General features: G+C 43.1%; 1 protein-coding gene across 1 annotated transcript in view; it reads left to right on the top strand.

The window, feature by feature from the left end:
* Positions 1-689: 689 nt before the first annotated feature.
* The window catches only part of dnajc6 (DnaJ (Hsp40) homolog, subfamily C, member 6), a 30,540-nt gene continuing 13,845 nt past the window's right edge, over positions 690-17,384 (top strand). Inside the window, exons 1-5 of the mRNA XM_070909144.1 lie at positions 690-898; positions 8,866-9,015; positions 14,865-14,914; positions 15,538-15,686; positions 16,950-17,072. Coding sequence (XP_070765245.1) covers positions 690-898; positions 8,866-9,015; positions 14,865-14,914; positions 15,538-15,686; positions 16,950-17,072 — 681 coding nt within the window. The remainder of the gene's footprint in view (positions 899-8,865; positions 9,016-14,864; positions 14,915-15,537; positions 15,687-16,949; positions 17,073-17,384) is intronic.

The following is a 17,384-nucleotide window of genomic DNA, read 5'->3' as shown; positions in this document are numbered from 1 at the left end:
CATATTGAAAAGGTCCTTTAAAAGGGGAAATCCACCCAGAATAGGAAGTGTGGCGGCCCCAGAAGTGGGATTTTCATTATCATTTAACATGTGAGCAACTCTGCCATTTCTATAATTTTACTATTATACAGATTTTAATGTACTATTTCAAGGCATATTTATATTGGTATCACTATGATATCCCCATAATACTCTAATGGGGAACTATAGTGTGTCAGTGGTGCTCAATAGTGAGTGTACTGTGACTTTACGATCTATTCCCAGATACAGATTAGAGTATGTGAATAATAGACGCAGCAATAACATTAGAGGATTGTGTGTTGGGGTGGATTTCCCTTTTACTCAGTCGGGGACTACAGTGAGAGCAGCACCACCACCACCAGCAGCAGCAGCAGCAGCAGCAGCACCGCATTTTACTACGCTGCTGCTGAGAAAAGAGGAGGCGATAGAGAGGGAGAGAGAGAGAGAGAGAGAAAGAGAGAGAAAGAGAGAGAGAGGGGGCATCCGGCAGAATATTTCTTTCCAGAGAAAACAGAGGAGACCGGTCGTCCTCTCCTCCTCGGACATGTGGTGCACTCAGCGGCGGCAGCAGTAGCAGCACAGGCGGCGGCGGCGGCGACGCGGCGTAGCCCACTACGTCTTTGGGGCTTCTTTTGTCTTTAATTCCCCTTTTCGTGTGTCCATCGGTGATGAGCTTGCTGGGGGCCTACAAGAAAAAGACCAGTTACGATGGCTATGAATCTTTGCAGTTGGTCGATAGCGGCGGAGACGGCTTCAGCATCGGCAGAGGGAGCAGCAGCGCCAGCAGCACCACACTCGCAGGCTCCAAAGCGGCCACCCTTGGACCGAAGGCAGGCCCGCTGAGAGAGGAGGACTGCAGCACCATGGACAGCTCAGGTAAGAGTCCTCACCGCCTCCGGCAACCGGGGTGGCGATTGTACGCTGACGCGGAGGGTGCTTGAGTAAAATGTGAAGACTTTACACTGTATTAACAGTAGTGAAAGTATACAATGATGCTATGCACATCCCGGAATCCCCTCCAGGGCTCATAGTGGATCCCAGACCCCACCTAAATAGCCATATTGGGCTATTGATGCAGAACAGAAGAAGACAGGACTGGTACTGGAAACTAATACTAATACATTTAACATACAATTCAGACTAGACTTAAAGGTTTAGATGCTTTAGATGTGTAAGTGTTAAAAAGTCTGCGCATACATTTTTACATATATTTCCAACGTGCATAATGTTTTAGATAATATGCACATAGCACTCCATTCCAGTGTCCATGAAATATTAAAATGTGTAAAATATGGATACAAACTCATTTTCCAGCCAATTTTCTGTGATATTTACCATGATAACCACATTTCATAGCCTATTTGCTTTGGCTTTTAATGTGAAATTGTGAATCACTAGTCAGTAGAATAAATCCTTCTTCAGTTTTGGGCAGCAGAAGCACAAACTACTCTCAGTGTAGAAGTTGAGTCAACTGGCCATGAATGATGGATTGTAAGCCTAATGCATCCAATTAAAACTAAAAGAAAAATATGATCTTGAATGATAAAGGCGCATGCTATAATCCATCTGTTTATCATTAATCCGATGGCACATCTCTGACATGCTTTATTGAACTCAGTCATAATAACTCACTTGTTTTGACACTTTGTCCTCATTGAGATCAATTCTGTCGTCTGTAAAAGAGCCTCTTGAGAAGAATAAAGTTTTTATGATGATAGATGATGTTACTTCTGATACTGTGACCATCACTGCTGCCCCTACTAAAATTAATACTGCTATAACTGTCACCGCCATTAGTACTTGATTTGTTTCTGTGTCATCAATACGCCACTATTTATTCAACATCAAAAAAAAAGAAAATCATCACACCATGTAGGCTACAACATGTACTTCTATATAGTTTCGATTGTCATCTTTATGTGTACACTGAATAACAGAAGAAAGAAAAGAAATGCAATAACATCCAATTTAAATGTTTCATATTTGAACAGCCAACTCAGTGTTTGTGCATCGCCCATGTTTACAAAATCATCCTCTGTTTTCAATGTGCTGTAAAAAGGACAATCGTCTACTAAAATTACTTCTACGACAACTATTACTGCCAATATTACAACAGCAATTATAGTATTTGCCATAAATGAAGGCTAATTGGGAAGTCTGCTGCTTTGGGTGTTTAAAGTTAAAGTCTGTAGAGCCTGCCCTGTGTTCACCTCACTGCAGTGCTCTGTGGAGTCAGCCAGCCTCCAGGGATGAGCACTCTGTGAAACAAAAGAAGCTGGATGAGGAGGGTAAATGAGGAAAGGGGATTGGGGTTGGTGAAGGGGAGGGTGGGGTGGCAGTGGGGTGGTGGGCTCTAGTGTCAGATGTCTGTCTGGCCTGCCTGCCAGGCCTTACGGATGGTCTCTTTTATGTGTGTGTGTGTGTGCCCGTCCCTGTCTGTGTGTGTGTGTTTCTATGTATCCATCCGTCCCATTCGCACAAAGCCTGATATTGAGGGGTAAAGGTTGGCACTCTAGAAGGAGGGAGACACATTCAAACAAACCATTGATCTTTCTGGCAATGCCAAGAGCTCTCTGTTCTGTTGATGTCCCGCTCTCTCTTCCTGTGAGCGGCTGGGCTCTCTGCTGCTGTGTTACCTGATGGAGCCTTTATCAGAGCCTCCCCTGGTGTGGGTATTAGCAAGGTTTGTCACTGTAACTGGCTCACCAGTCTGCACACTCCCACATCCATCTGGCCAGAGAGAGAGAGAGAGAGAGAGAGAGAGAGAGAGAGAGAGAGAGGCACATAGACCAAGCTAATAGACAGATAGGCAAGCAAGCGGGAAGTCTCCACACAGATATGCAGAGAAATAGATACAACATGAAATAGAGACAAAGCACATGATATACAGGAGGACAGAAATGTAAGGCGCAAAGGTACGGTTCATCGACACAATTGATTTATACAGCGTCATACTCAGGATGGGAAGCAACACACGGAAGATATAAAAGGCGATGACACAACATAGCACACCCAGTTGGACAATAAAAAGTAAATAAAGAAACACCTAAAAAAAAATGTCATATTGTTTAGAGAGGAGCAAATGGAGGCCAGTTATTTTAGATGGTTCAAATCCATCGCTTTGGCAATGGGACTGATTATGTTGATTGTATGATCTGGTTTTTGCATATATAGCCTAATGCTAGCAAGTTATTTGTCTCCAAAACAAGCTAGGTCTAAGCCTCTGTAGACCAGTGGTTCCAAACCTTGGGGTTGGGACCCCTCCAAGGAGACGCAAGCTGAATCTGAGGGGTCACGAGGTGATTAATGGGACAGCAAAGTCCCAAAAAATATCATTCAAATTTAGATTTTGTTTTCTGACTTTGCTGTCAGCGTCTTGTGTGAAACGCTGGAAACTTTGGGCCTCTAACAGTTATTGTAATAAACCAGTCTGAGAGGTTTAATCACACTTTGGTTGAACTGCTCACAGCACAGCCATATTCAACCTTTGAGAGGGGATCGCCAGCAGACACTGCTTCATTATTGAATACACTATTTTAAAGGTTAAGGCTGAAGGGAACTGATGGTTTTAGGCAACAAAAATGAAAATCTTTATTGTATTAGCAATTGTAGCCTATTAGCCCGGGCTCATCTTCTAACTAGGGTACCAAGAGCGAGTTCAATCTTCAGCATGATCGCTAGCTCTGCTCATTTCTCAGCAATATTACTTTACGTGTTTTGCTGTGAATGAGGCAGGTGTCTCCCCTCTCAGTGGCCTTGCTTATATTTTGATTGATAGTAGTAAAACCAGCCTGACTCTCAAAGTGATGGATTCAGTTTGTTATGCAGCTATCGACATACACTGACTGCAGTGTTCGGGCGCCCTGGTGGCCTATAGGGGTTTAAGTTGCTGACCATGAACTGCAACATCCCTGGTTCGAGTCCATCCGGGAGCCTTTGTTGCATGTCGTTGCCCGTCTCTCTCTCCCCTCGTTCCGGTGTCATCTCACTACTGTCACTGCCAGATCTGTCAAAAAAAACACAATGCGTATTTACTCATAGAGAGCAAACACATTTAAGAGCTTGTTTGGACACTACAGGTTTAGGACACCAATTGTATTAATCTACTTTGAAGAATGCTTACAACCCCCCCACCCAAAAAAAAACCGAAGCCTTGTAATCCAAATAAGAAATGTCTTAATTTAGGATCCAAGGCCAATCCAGGCATCTGTTTGGTCCGCCATAATTTAAAACTAGGCCAAGCATTTTAAAATCAATGTGAAACCTTTTGAAGGTAGAGAGGTAGTCAAGAATTTAAGACCTTTTACACAAAGTTTGCATCTCCATGTACAGTTTGTCACAGCTTTCGCCGATGTCAAGTGCTTTTAGCAGCCAGTAAGAGCTTGCTTGCCATTCAAAGCAGTGGGACACTCCTCTGGTTAAGCCGTATAGTAGATGAGTAATCATACAGTCCTTGTCTCATCAGCGGCTCCTATAATTAAGCAGATTAGAGTCCGGGTTTACGCCACAGTCATTCAGGTCCAGGACACAACTAGGCCCAGCACAGTGTAGTAGCACTGTCGAGCTTTATTGTTGTGTGTATGCGTCCATCTGTGTCATTCACACCAAGCCGGATATTGAGGGAGAAAGGTTTGGGTCTGTAGGAGGAGGGAGACATATTCAGACAGCCCACTGATCCCTCTGGACATAACTAGAGCTGTCTTTCTCCTTTCTTTTCCTCTCCCTCAGGCAGCTCTCTCCCTCTCTCTGTGTTTCTATTGGTTGACTCTGTGAAAGCGATAGGAGGCGGTTGAGGAGGGAGGAGGGGTGAGCTATTGGCCTGGTCCTGTTTTTGTGGAGCAGCTCTCCCTGTAGTGAGATTTCTTTAAAGCACGTTTCTTTCCCCCTCCATCAGCACAGATGCCTCTTTACCTGAGCATGTTATCCAAACATGATTGGCAGATCCAGGTTGAACTCATATAGCTGCTGATTTCAAGGCAGAACCGGATCCATGTTTTTCTAATACATCCTGTCACACTGGCTGGGAAATTTACATAGTAAGGAGGTTAAAAATAGACCAAAACTTACTGGTGAAATGACAGTGTTGCCCAAAGAATGCAAGGGGAGTAGTTTCAGTTTGTACTCCTCAGTGTAGACATGCTCAATATGGCTGCCATGCTTAAGGACATTTTGGGAAACACGCATACTCTTGCTTCCTTGCTGAGATGCTTGCTTGCTAGATGAGAAGATTGATACCACTCTCATGTCTGTACAGTAAATATAAAACTACAGCTAGCAGCCCGCTAGCGTAGCTTAGCATTAAGACTGGAAACAGGGGGAAACTAGCTAGCCTGGCTCTGTCTGCAGGCAACAAAATCCGCCTTCAGACTTTGTTTTTGTATGGATTAAACAAACATGATATAACATGTTAATTAGTGAGCTTTAGAGCTTTAGAGGTGCTGGTGAGTGGATTTTATTACTGTTGGACAGAGCCAAGCTAGCTGTTTCCTCTTTGTCTTTTTGCTAAGCTAAGCCAACCAGCTGCTGGCTGTTGCTTCGTGTTAATATACAGACATGAGAGTGATATTGATCTTCTACTCTAACCCGCGGCAAGAAAGGAAATAAGCCTATTACCCCAAAATGTAGAGCTATTCCTTTGAATGAAGGTTAAATGGTGATTGTATGACATTAGCCCAGGATACAATCAACAAATTAAATTATTTAGAAGTTAATTCAGTCAGCAGTGGAGTTAACAGGGTTATTCTCTGTATATTAGGCAGAACATGTTTTTTATTGGCTTTTGCGGCATGTTATCCTCCCTTTCTTTTTCTCTCACCAAGTGTTGACACTCTCTGCTGCACAGATAAATAAAGATGAAATGACCCGAGCACACACAAAAATTCCACCTGAAAAAGCAGAGGGCACCAGCACATCAGGATGTAAAAAAAACAAAACAGGCCTGCTGTCAGCTGAAGGTTGCAAGGCACAGATGTGATAATGTCAGTGGTGCAGTACTAGGCTTTAATTCTTTTTGGTCCTTTTATATTGTGCTTCAATGCTTGTGTTTTCATGTAAAAACCCCATAACTCCGGCTTCGGCTATTCATTTCAGTTGAAGAAAAGGTTTGTGGTGTGAGAGAGCACTAGACGACTGAAATAGGGGTTCACCCAAACTCTGCGCCTTTTTCGTCCTTTTTTGGCTTATTCAGCGCAAATGTTATTGCATATAAATAGTGAAAGCTGCCGGTTACTGTCCCTGTTTGTTTTGGTACAAGAACCTGCGACCAGTTGTACACTGTTTTAGTTTTTCTGGTGCGTAAGTTTTATGCTTCCTGACTGTCAAAGACTAAAAAATCTGTCCGTTCTTGGGAGGTTTCAGCTATGCTTCAGGTTTGTCCCAAGCTTAAAGAAGCCCTTTCAGATCAGTAGATGAAAATAAGGCTTTTTTGGTTATATCCTTCGCATGCCAGCGATTTAGCATTGCACATTTATTCAACTGGAGGCCGAGGTATCTTGACTTTCGGCCTATAGTATGGGTCAAGCTCCAAAAACACTGGATCCTACAATTCACATAATGCAGTAGCTCATGTTAGGCCCTCCCTGTCTGGTAAATGCCCATAAACTCCACATCCCAGATTTGTAACACAGGCTATTACTACACATCAGTCACTGTGTGAGTGCCCAAACGTTTTCTGTAATTCAGTTGGCCAAGTTTCATTTAACAGTGATCCATATATGTTTGGGAAATGTCCGTGGATCATATTCTGTCCGAGTTCAACAAGCAGGAGCTTTATTCTTCAAGTAAATCCCTGACACATTTCAGGCCTGTGCAGAGATGAAACGTCTAAATTTGGAATTTAGTGAAGAATCGTCACAAAGAAATTGGTGAAGGAGGACAGGAGTGGAGGGTGAGAGAGAGTAAGGGGAGAGAGAAAACAGAGTGAAAGAGCTTAAAGCACTTACTGTTTATGATTAATCAGGAAACTTTGTCTCAGCAGCCAGCATTTCTCTCTAGACAGATTTCCTCAGAGACAGTGTTTGTAATGTCTCTGTGTGTATGTGCCTAAATGTGAAAGTCTGCTGTTAAAATCAATCAAAAGTGTGCCCCTCCACAGAAAAAGAAATCTCGGAGGATTTTCAATTGGGAAAAACTTGGCAGTTAGTGTGATAATATCAGCACTGTATGTGAGGAGATATGGCATGGACATGAACTGGAGACCTGAACCCGGCCTGCACCCACATCTATCAGACCTGAGCTTCTTCCAACATTATAATTCGGTTGTTCTGTCATCAAAGAGAAAGAGATATGGCGGCTTTAGACCCACAGAATGGCTTTCTCACATATGAAGAGCAACTACTGAAGTGGCCATAATGTAACTACTAGGTCTTCACAGAGTAAGGCACAGCGGCCCACCAGCATAAAGCAAAAAAGGCCTGTAATAGCCAATTAGCTATTCCTCTTTAGGTTATGTTTTTAGTGGCAATAACATCAAACAAATTGCAGCCAAGTACCAGCTAATGACACCATAGTATCTCATCATAATGACCCCTCTGCTTCACCTCGATATCATACTCAGCGTACCTTTTCCTGGTACTGGCTGGATGAACATGGCTGGCACACTCAGAACTTCTTTCCCAGCTGAACTTGACATTTCTAACAGTAATAAATTCAGAACAGATGTATAGACACGATCCCGATGTTGCCTTCCTCTGGGGAAATTGGGGATTTTGAGAAGCTCCCTTTTTATCAAGGCTTTACTTGATTTCTTCCGTTACTTGACTGTAAGCTTTACTTACTGTTGTGCATTTAGGGGCTATGGTGAAGCTACGAACCCCATGCACGTGCCCGCTGTAGCTATGGTCACCATGGGCAGCTTGTGTTCTCTCCTAGACAATAGAGATTGTTTACAGTGAATACAACGTGAAGCTAAAAAAGGCTCAGTTATGGTCTCCTCTTGAAACCTTCTGGTCATTGTGATCACTGCTCTATCGCAGTGAACAAAAGAAGGTAAACACCTCAACAGCATGGAACGGTTTCATATTCAGTAATGAAACAAGGCAGACCTTTTCACTGTCACTCTATATCACAAAGTGAATGTAAAGACAGTTATCGTGGGGAATAAAGCACGATATTGCCGGATGTATGATACATCTGTTTAGTGTTGCAGTAGTGCTATCAGCAGGTGAAATCTGATTCTGAACTGTAAATCAAAAGGTTTAACCTCATAAAATCCGCCTTAAATTAATTGTTGGTCCGTCTGTGACGAACCCAGGCGCGTAGAGGAGACTCCTGGTGAATATGCTGAAAATCCTTGTTGATGGTGATTTTCTGCTGCATCATGTTTAATGTCTGTAGATTTGTCGGCACATCTCACGTGATGCCACTGTGGTTGCTATGTGTGGCTATATGAAGGGTAGAGATGGGGGGGGGGGCAGGAATCTCAGATGACCAGAGGGATGCTGACTAAGATATGACACTTGAGTCTGTTCCAACAGACAGTGTAAACACACACACACACACACAGCAATACACAGCAATACACAGCTCCAGATGGCCTGCATTTTATTGTGTCTTGTGTCCTTGTCCATCATTCCTTTACACCTATACACGTGTTTACTCTGTGTGTTGTGCAGTGACTCATATGTTCATCACTGAAGTCAAATAAAAACCTCTTAACACCAGTTTGTAATTGAAGGATCACGATTATTCAATACGCATTGTATTCGTTCTTAAAAGACATCATTTGCATAGAAAATGGCCGTTATTTTCTCTGCATTTACATGGAAGTGTGCCTCTCTGTTGGCATCCTCAGTGTGTGTGTGTGTGTGTACTTTGTTTCCCTCTGGAGTCTGATTGGCTAAAGGTTCCTCTGTCCCCAGACATGGATGCCAGTTACGGCGGAGGACTGTTGGATATGGTGAAGGGAGGAGCCGGGAAGTTCTTCAGCAACTTCAAGGACAACTTGAAGGACACGCTGAAAGACACCTCCACCAAGGTCATGCATCAGGTTGCCACGTGAGTTACCGCTGCATTCATGCACATGATGTACTGTAGCATCGCACAGCACCCTCTGTTAACTGCATTCTTTGTTGCACTACAGCTACAATATAAGGTTGCCATACTTTTATCATATCATCACTTTTGGTTTGAATGACATAAGTTTGGGGATATTTTTTGTATAATATGGGATTACTAAGCCCTATTTATGATCTAGGCACTTTGTATGTTACAGCCAATCTAACACTAAGTGACTGAAGATGTGGGCTCCTACATTTAAATCCAATATTGGATTGGGACTGACTAGATTTTGAAGAGCCAAAAGCTGTGATCAAGTGGCTCCAAGTTTCCAACAAGATTCTCCCACACGCACCTTGAAACAGCACTCACGAATTTTACTTACTTCAACCTACACTGCCCTCTCTTTTATTTTTTCCTTTTCTTTCAGCTCCGTCCTTTCACCGTTTCCTTCCTTTCCAAATTAACCAGGACAGTCTGAAAGGACACAGGTTGACCCTTGTTGTCTGCTGGTGGTGAAAGTGGCAAAATTGCTTCATTTGCAGTTCTAAGCTGTCGCTGCTATCACCTGCAATTTGCTTGCCTGTGAGGCACAGGTTGGAATAGGTCCAGAGGCACAGCTTTGCATCAGGATGATATCGGCTGGGCCTGGTTTCGGCCGTTCGAATGGTACTGCTGAAAAACATATCTACCCCAAAGTCACAGTCCGCGCTTCTTTGCTATGTTTTCAAAACATGAGAGCAGTGCTGACGGACGACGTGAGCTGAGCAGGCAGCCATTGCATCTGAAATGCCTTCTTATGATATTCTATAGTCTAACGTAAATTGCAACCAAGACTTTATTGGACCCATCTCGCACGGTGTGACATTGTGAATTGTTGTTATTGCACACTGTATAGGTGCCTGTAACAAGACATATGATGAGTGAAGCCGTTTATAAAGTAACACAATACAGTTTGCTCAAAGTTGCTCAAATATTGAAATAGTCGGCAAACATGTTTATCTATTCAACATGAAATATGATGATTACTTTGATGAATTAAATGTTGTTTCGGCTGATTGCTTGATTACAATGTAAAGTGAGTCTCCAGCAGCTTTCGAAGTGAAACGGAGCAGTGTGGATGGAGGGAGGAAAGAGGGATGTAGCAGAGTCTGGCACGGCTCGGTCGTCCCAGCGTGTTTGTGCACAGGCATCTGCACAGGGCAGCACAAAGGGGCCTCTGTATTGTCAGAAACACACACACACACACACACACACAGCTCCTCTCTCACTATTGACTCAGCAAGTTTGATCGGGATTATTCTTCTCTCGTGTCTCCCTCTGCTGCTCACATCTTGGCAAACTCCCACTCTCCTGTCCCGTCGTCCCCTCGTGTTTTCCTCTCACCCCTCTCACCCCCCCCCCCCCATGCCCTCCTCTCTTTGCCGCCTATCGCTCCTCTCCTGGCTGAATTATTCATGGCAGTTCATTGTGCCGAATGGCCAGCGCACCGCTGATACAGAAGGATTCATTTCATGAGGGCCCTGTGTGTGGTGGTGTGTGTTTGTGTGGACTGTATATGCATGTGTGAGTGGGCGGCTGGGATAATGGGGCGGTGGGAGGCAGGCTACCGTGGCAACCGGCTGAAAGCCTCAGAAAGGAAAGGTAGATGGGCAGAGGTATAATAACGTGCCACAGTTTAGTTCAGTTTAGGCAGGTTTCTTTGATGATTCTATGACGTGTCAACATGAATGATCCTGCTGTTGTACGTGTAACAGTTAGTAGCTTTATTTAGAAATGGAGGGACAGAAAAGATGACAACACAAGTGATTTCCCAAGGTTGAGGGTGCCCTCATGAATACATAATGTTGTGAAGTGTCCAAGTCAGCAGTTAATTAGAGAGATATAATAAAGAGCTGCAGGATCTAATGGTGTATCCCCGAGAGGTCGGCTGCTCTCTTTCACCCCGCAAAACAGGCAATCCAAAGAAGTCATAATGTCGTATTTTAAGATGATAAAATCATATTTTCTTTTCTTATCTGTGATAGATAATCTTGTCGAGCGCCATTTGCTTTAGATCATTGAACCTGTTGCAAAGGGATTTTATAATTTGAATTTGATATTGAAGCGTGGATTGCATAATTTGTCGCGGACGTATACCGGAGAAAACTAGATGTTTTGTGGTGGCCTGATTTTTTTTCTAGTTTCAAGCAATTTTTGTTTACCCCATTGTACCCAGAAATTTCTCTGCTTTTATATAGGATTTTTTTTTTTTTGCAGCTCAAAGATTTTCTAGGTTAGCAGAATCTCTGCTGGAGGTGGAGTAAGTGTGACTTCTTAAACAGACTGTTTCATCCCAGTTTATTGAATTTTATTATTGAAGACTTCAGCAGAAATTCCCCTGAGCATGCGTGATATGAGGCAAAACCCATGCGAGCACAGTTGTTCACCAGGCTTTCTTTTAACGCCCCCAACTATACTTGATTGGTTTCTCTCTGCTTCTGTCTGATCTATATTCAAGGAAGAGGCCGTTGGTGAATTATTTAAAGCAGCCTGCTTGTTTGTTTACCTGGCCGAAGAGAAGTTTTGCAGGGAAACCAATCTGGCAACAACGCTCAACTGTGTGTTCCTCTGTCTGTGAGAAACACAACGGCGATGAAGTGATCTGGGTTTGTGAAAGGCACAGTGTCCTTGGTCTGCACCCAGACCGCCCCTCATCCCCCCACCAGACACACATTCATCTCTCTCTCTCTCTCTCTCTCTCTCTCTCACTGGATTTCATCCATCCTCTCCCACTAAGAACCCTAAACTCGGCCGACATCTCTCTTTGTCTCTCTGTAATTCTTTCTCCAATAAACAACAGTTTTTCTCTCTTTTTCCAGTGGCCAAAATATAGAAATCATCAAGTCATCTCTTGCTAGATTAGGATCATTTAGGTTAAACGAGTCGAGAGAACTTTGATGAAACAAATCAGGATCAACTTGAAAAAAAGTTTTGGCAGCATTTTTTGTAAAGAGTGAAAGACATTAAATCAGGCCCTGGGGTCAGTGGGTTACAGTGAAACATTTTACGGCCAGTACATTTCAGTTACTCCTTATGTTGGTTGTCATTTTCTACTATAAACTAGTCATTATGAAGCAGATATGCTGAGAATGCTGCTCAGAAAGACAAAAAGGCTGCTAAAAAGAGAATTTTGGAGACAAGCATGGAGGGAATGTAGAAAAGCCAAATCTAATATCCATCGGGATCTAACCCACTTACACTGTGTGTGTTTGATTGTGTGTGTCTCTGTGTGTGTGCGTAGTCACTGGAGACTTAGTTAGAGCACCTCTTCACTGATATAATCAGGCCTAAAATGGCTTTCGTGCTCCTGATGTTTACCTTCCTGGAGGAAACATAAACAGCAGGCACTGTGGTGTTGGTGCTTGTGGGTGTCTGCATGTGTGTGTGTGTGTGTGTGTGTGTGTGTGTTTGTTGTCACTCTTCTGCCCTCACTGTGCTCGTAAGTATGCAGGTTGAATACAGTAGTTAGAAGCAATTGTGAAATTATGAAATTGCAGTATTGGGAGCAAATTGTAGTTATTAAAATGTAGAAAAAACATGAGATAGGTAGACCAAGGGTATTGGTAGGTAACAAGAGAACTACAAAATCTATATAGACTAACTGATTAGTATTGTACCCTCAGGCCAGTAAGACACAAAGTATCACCCTTGGCAAGTACAGCACAGTTAATTTAGTAAATATACACAGAGTCCACAACAGTAAAAGTCAAACACATAACGGAACAAAAAGGCCAACATACACTGTACCAAATCTCATCCAGTATTTCATTATTTGATGAATCAAAAGGAATCAAGTCATTATTTTGGAATCTCAACCTCTCTGATCTTGCATCTTCCATTTTGGGAAGTCTAACATGGTCAGCACTTAAAGGTGGTACGTTTGCATTTCAACTATTTAGCTCATTTGCACATTAATTTAAAAGGGCTGGATAAATGACTGTTTCCTCTGTATAATCTTACTTCTGAGAGTTTCTCCATTGAAATCCAGTAGTATTAAATTATGCAGCTTTGCCCCCCCCCCCCCCATTTCATTCACACCTTGCAGTACATTTTAATTGGCTGCAGCTCTATCTTCAAGAGGTCAGGGAGGCTGCTCATTTGCATACTCCATGGCTATTGGCCATGACCATTTAAACCTGACACCTGACCTGCTTCTCTCCTCTAATAGCCAGCCAGCTATTCCAGGAGAGAAGCAGGCGAAACCACACACACACACACACACACACACACACACACACACACACACACACACACACACACACGTTTTTCAGTTCCTTCAACATTCCTCTGTTTTTGCAAGGTAATAAACAATTTGCGCTCCAGCAGCCTCTGTAATCTGTAAACTGGCTTGAAAGGGAGTAAACAGTCCAGTACTCCGCTAACATGTCACTTGGGGATAAACACACAGAATTGGATGAAAATAGAAACCTGAACTGTGGTCCAATTACTTCATTATCCAGGGTTTACAGACACAACAGCCGTCTCCTCCCACCTTACCCTCTGATGGATTTAACTCAGGTTGTCTGCCTGTTATATTAGCAGTTGTCTGCTTTTTCAAGGCTGCGCCACACAAGAATAACATTTTAGGAATTGCCATATATCCAAAAATGCATTTATGTGGAACACTCCAGAAAATCCCCAAGACACACTTTGCCTGCTCTCACTCCAAAGCAGACTAGTTGAGTAGCACTGCATTACATAACCAGGTCTAGGATTGCATCAGGGCCATATGGCAGTCCTCCATGACCACACTGAGATGACTGCCCCAGATCAGCCCTGCTTGGGGGATTTTCACAGTAGGCAACAACTCAACTCAATTTGATACACATTAGCCTGCTAATATGTTTTGCGTGATAATTGCAGTACAGTGGGAAGTCGAGCCGTCTGCTGCTGTTGAGTAAAAACATTTTTTGTTAATAACTCTTCAAATCAGTAAAATGTTTTTCTTGTCCAAGATAAATAATCTTGCCAAGCACCATTTGCTTTAGATCATTAAACCTGTGTCAAGGTAACTTGATAGATATTAATGGTTATTCAGTCTTTTTTTCAGCTACAACTGACAAGAAAGAAGCGCGGATTGCATAATTGTCACCCTCGTATCTATTGAGAGAAAATTATTTTGATTGTTTATGTCAAGAAGAAATAAGACAACTGTAGTCCATCAAAACAAATCCCACTCCAACCCAAAAGCCCACCCTGCACCTGCTTCACAGTGCTTCATAAGCACTGTTTTCCATCACTTCCGTGGTGCAGCAGTCGTGGATTTCTTGTATGTGTGTGCGCTGCAGCTGCTCTCAGAGTTCAATATGGAATAGCTAAATCTGGCAATGAAAGGCAATGGTGCTCAATTGAAGAATTCACATATGGCAGTCCTTTGATCTCGAGCAGTTCAGCCTAGTGTGGTGAGCCTGAAAAAGAACAACTTCCCCACAGCCAGACACATGGAGGCTTCTGCTCTAAAGTCTGTTGGATATAATTACATGACATGCGGCCCGATGCACTGACGGCGAGCGGCAGAGGCGTGGATCAACCTTTTGGATGCTGGACAGTCATGCATTGATCTCTTTAGAATGATTTGATATTTTTTCAAGAATAAGGCATCTTTTCACCCTCCTGACTAAATGCTTAAGTTGTCTGAAAACTGATATAACAGCATACCTGTAATACAATACATTCCACAAATACTGAGCAAATCCTTTTCAAGCTTTTGCGTGTAATCTGTTTCTCTTCTTATTTCTCTTTTTGTCTGTCGTGAGAAAAGAAATAGTCTTTAAGATAATCTTCAATGGTCACTTTCCTTGTTACAGGTACACTAAAGGGGAGCTGGACATTGCCTACATCACATCACGGATCATAGGTAAGCACATTTGGTCTTAGCTAATCGACTTTGTGTGCATGTGTGAGGTGTGTGTATAGATAGATGCACTATAATAAATCAGGGGACAACATCTGTCTGGTCGCCCCTGAAAAGTTAGTTTTGAATGTAGAAAACTCTACTTCACAGATAAGAAGGTTAAAGTGTGTTATATCTGCCTAATGTAAGAGAATGGGGGTTCATGTATGACCACGTATGATATGATACACATACGCATAAACACATACAGATAAATGGACACCTGCATGCTCAGCTCTCCCTCTGTCCTCCTCTCTCATTCTCAAATTGCTAACAGCTTCACATGCTCATGAGTGTGGAGCGGCAGCGTGTCCTTTAGAGAACATAGTCAGCTGGACATTTGTCACCTGAGGGCTTCTATCCCATAATGCTTTGTGTGCAACTGCTGATAGTCATGCTTGAATGTGTGCCTACTCTCCATATTTACAATTTCAATTCACTTATTGCAGGATAATCGTGGAGACGGGTTAAAGATTAGATTGTCAGTGTGAGCCTGTTATACACACCGTGTATGTAAAAATGGTAAATTACGTTCTTCAAACCATCTCATCCAGCAGCTGAATAATAGATTTCCCCCCCCCCCCCAGTGATGACCTACCCAGCAGAGTCAGTGCAGATTGGCTACCAGAACCATGTAGAGGACATTCGCTCCTTCCTCGACAGTCGCCATGCCGACCACTACACTGTCTTCAATCTATCACAGCGCAACTACCGCGGCGCCAAATTCTCCAACAGGGTGAGTGTGATACAGCCCCATGAAGCTACAGATGAAGCCATTACAGAATTATTAGTTTGTACTTAGTTGTTTGAATTATGTCAACACCGGAATGAGATATGAGAAGTTATTTACAGTTTGCTGGCTATTTTTGGCCCGCCTTGTCGCTACGCGTGCTCATAAACTATGGTACGCACCCTCTAATTTGATTTCCCCAATTGGACCTGTCATTGCTCGTCACTCTGACATTAAGTCACTTTTGTCCTCTGGGGAGCAAGTCGTCGAGCAAGCTTGTAGTGACGAACCCAGAGAGAATTATCACCCGACTCTGCAATTTCCCACATCTCTATAGAGCGCTTTAGCATCTTCCTTATTGTTTCGTTTTGTATGACCTGCAACTTTAGTTTTGTTCCACCCTCAACACTTTCATCAGTGTCGCTTCCAGCGGCAGCAGGCAGCTGTGTTCAGCAGCAGACAAAGTTAGTGACTATCCGGCGAACATAGTGGAACAATGAGCAGCCAAAGGGACAGATATTTCCCTCAGGAGTTAGTGGAGACCAATAACTGAGCTAAAAGGAAAGTGAATATTGGACTTTCATTCATCAGGTGTCCGGAAACACAACTGCAAATGAAGATGATGCTTTTGGGTGATTTGGCAACATCAGGGAGTGTATTTTGCATAAAAGTCCTTTTTATTCCAGAGATACAACAGCAGTGATTTAACACGCAGTGTATCTTTTACCACAGCAAGAACCACTTAACCATAAAAAATATGATTCATGGGTCACTCGTCAAATTTTTCCCAGCTGAATTATCATTCAAAAGCTAGAATTCCTTTGGATTTGGATTCAAATGAAGGCTCATGTGGGATCTCTATAGATTGACTGCCACCCTCCGGCAGGAAACATTCAAGAAAGCTGAGGAGTCTGTGGAGTTAACGTGGCCAAGATGGCCCCCTGTCTGCTTGTGGAAGTAGCTGTATCTCTAGCAGATGACTCATCATGGCAACTGGTGTGTTGTGTTGCTCTGCTGCTGCAGTGCTGTTGCTAACCTCCACCTCTTCTTTCTCCTCCCCTCCTGATTTTATGTCTTTTGAACTCTTCCTCTGTTTCTTTACCTCTCTTCTTCCCTCTTCTCTCCCCTGTGTCTCTGCCTCCCTTTGCTCTTTTTGTTTTGTTTTGTTTGGCCTCTGCGTCTTCTCTGCTGTTTTTCCATGTCTGGGTCCGTCTGTGTCTGTCTCTCCCTGTTTTCCCTGTCTTATTTCTCGCGCCAACTCCTTTCCAGGTTTCAGAGTGTAATTGGCCCTCTCGCCAGGCTCCCAGCCTTCACAACTTGTTTGCTGTGTGTAAGAACATGCACAACTGGCTCAAACAGAATCCCAAGAATGTGTGTGTCATCACCTGCTCGGTAAGAAGACGCTCACGCTACTACCTTCATCATATTCATCCCCATCCTCCATTTATTTGTCATCGATAGTCTGGATTCTTGTCGATTTAAGTACTGCTTGCTTTTCCACTGCTGACCTCGTACATTCCTATGCTTCCTTCAGTTTACTATGAAGTGAAAGTACATGAAAAGGCACTTTTCTTTTGATTTGACAACACATTCCCAAGTTTTTGGAGTTGCGTTTTAGTTGTCCTGTGACCCACTTTTGAGTCTGTGCACAGTGCTCCAAATATGCTGCCAGAGGACTAATTGAAACACAGTCAAAGTCCCTCT

This window comes from Enoplosus armatus, chromosome 7, assembly GCF_043641665.1.
Source record: "Enoplosus armatus isolate fEnoArm2 chromosome 7, fEnoArm2.hap1, whole genome shotgun sequence".
Classification (NCBI taxonomy): Eukaryota; Metazoa; Chordata; class Actinopteri; order Centrarchiformes; family Enoplosidae; genus Enoplosus; species Enoplosus armatus.
Note: the sequence above shows the minus strand (reverse complement) of the source record. Positions and strands in the feature narration are given on the sequence as shown.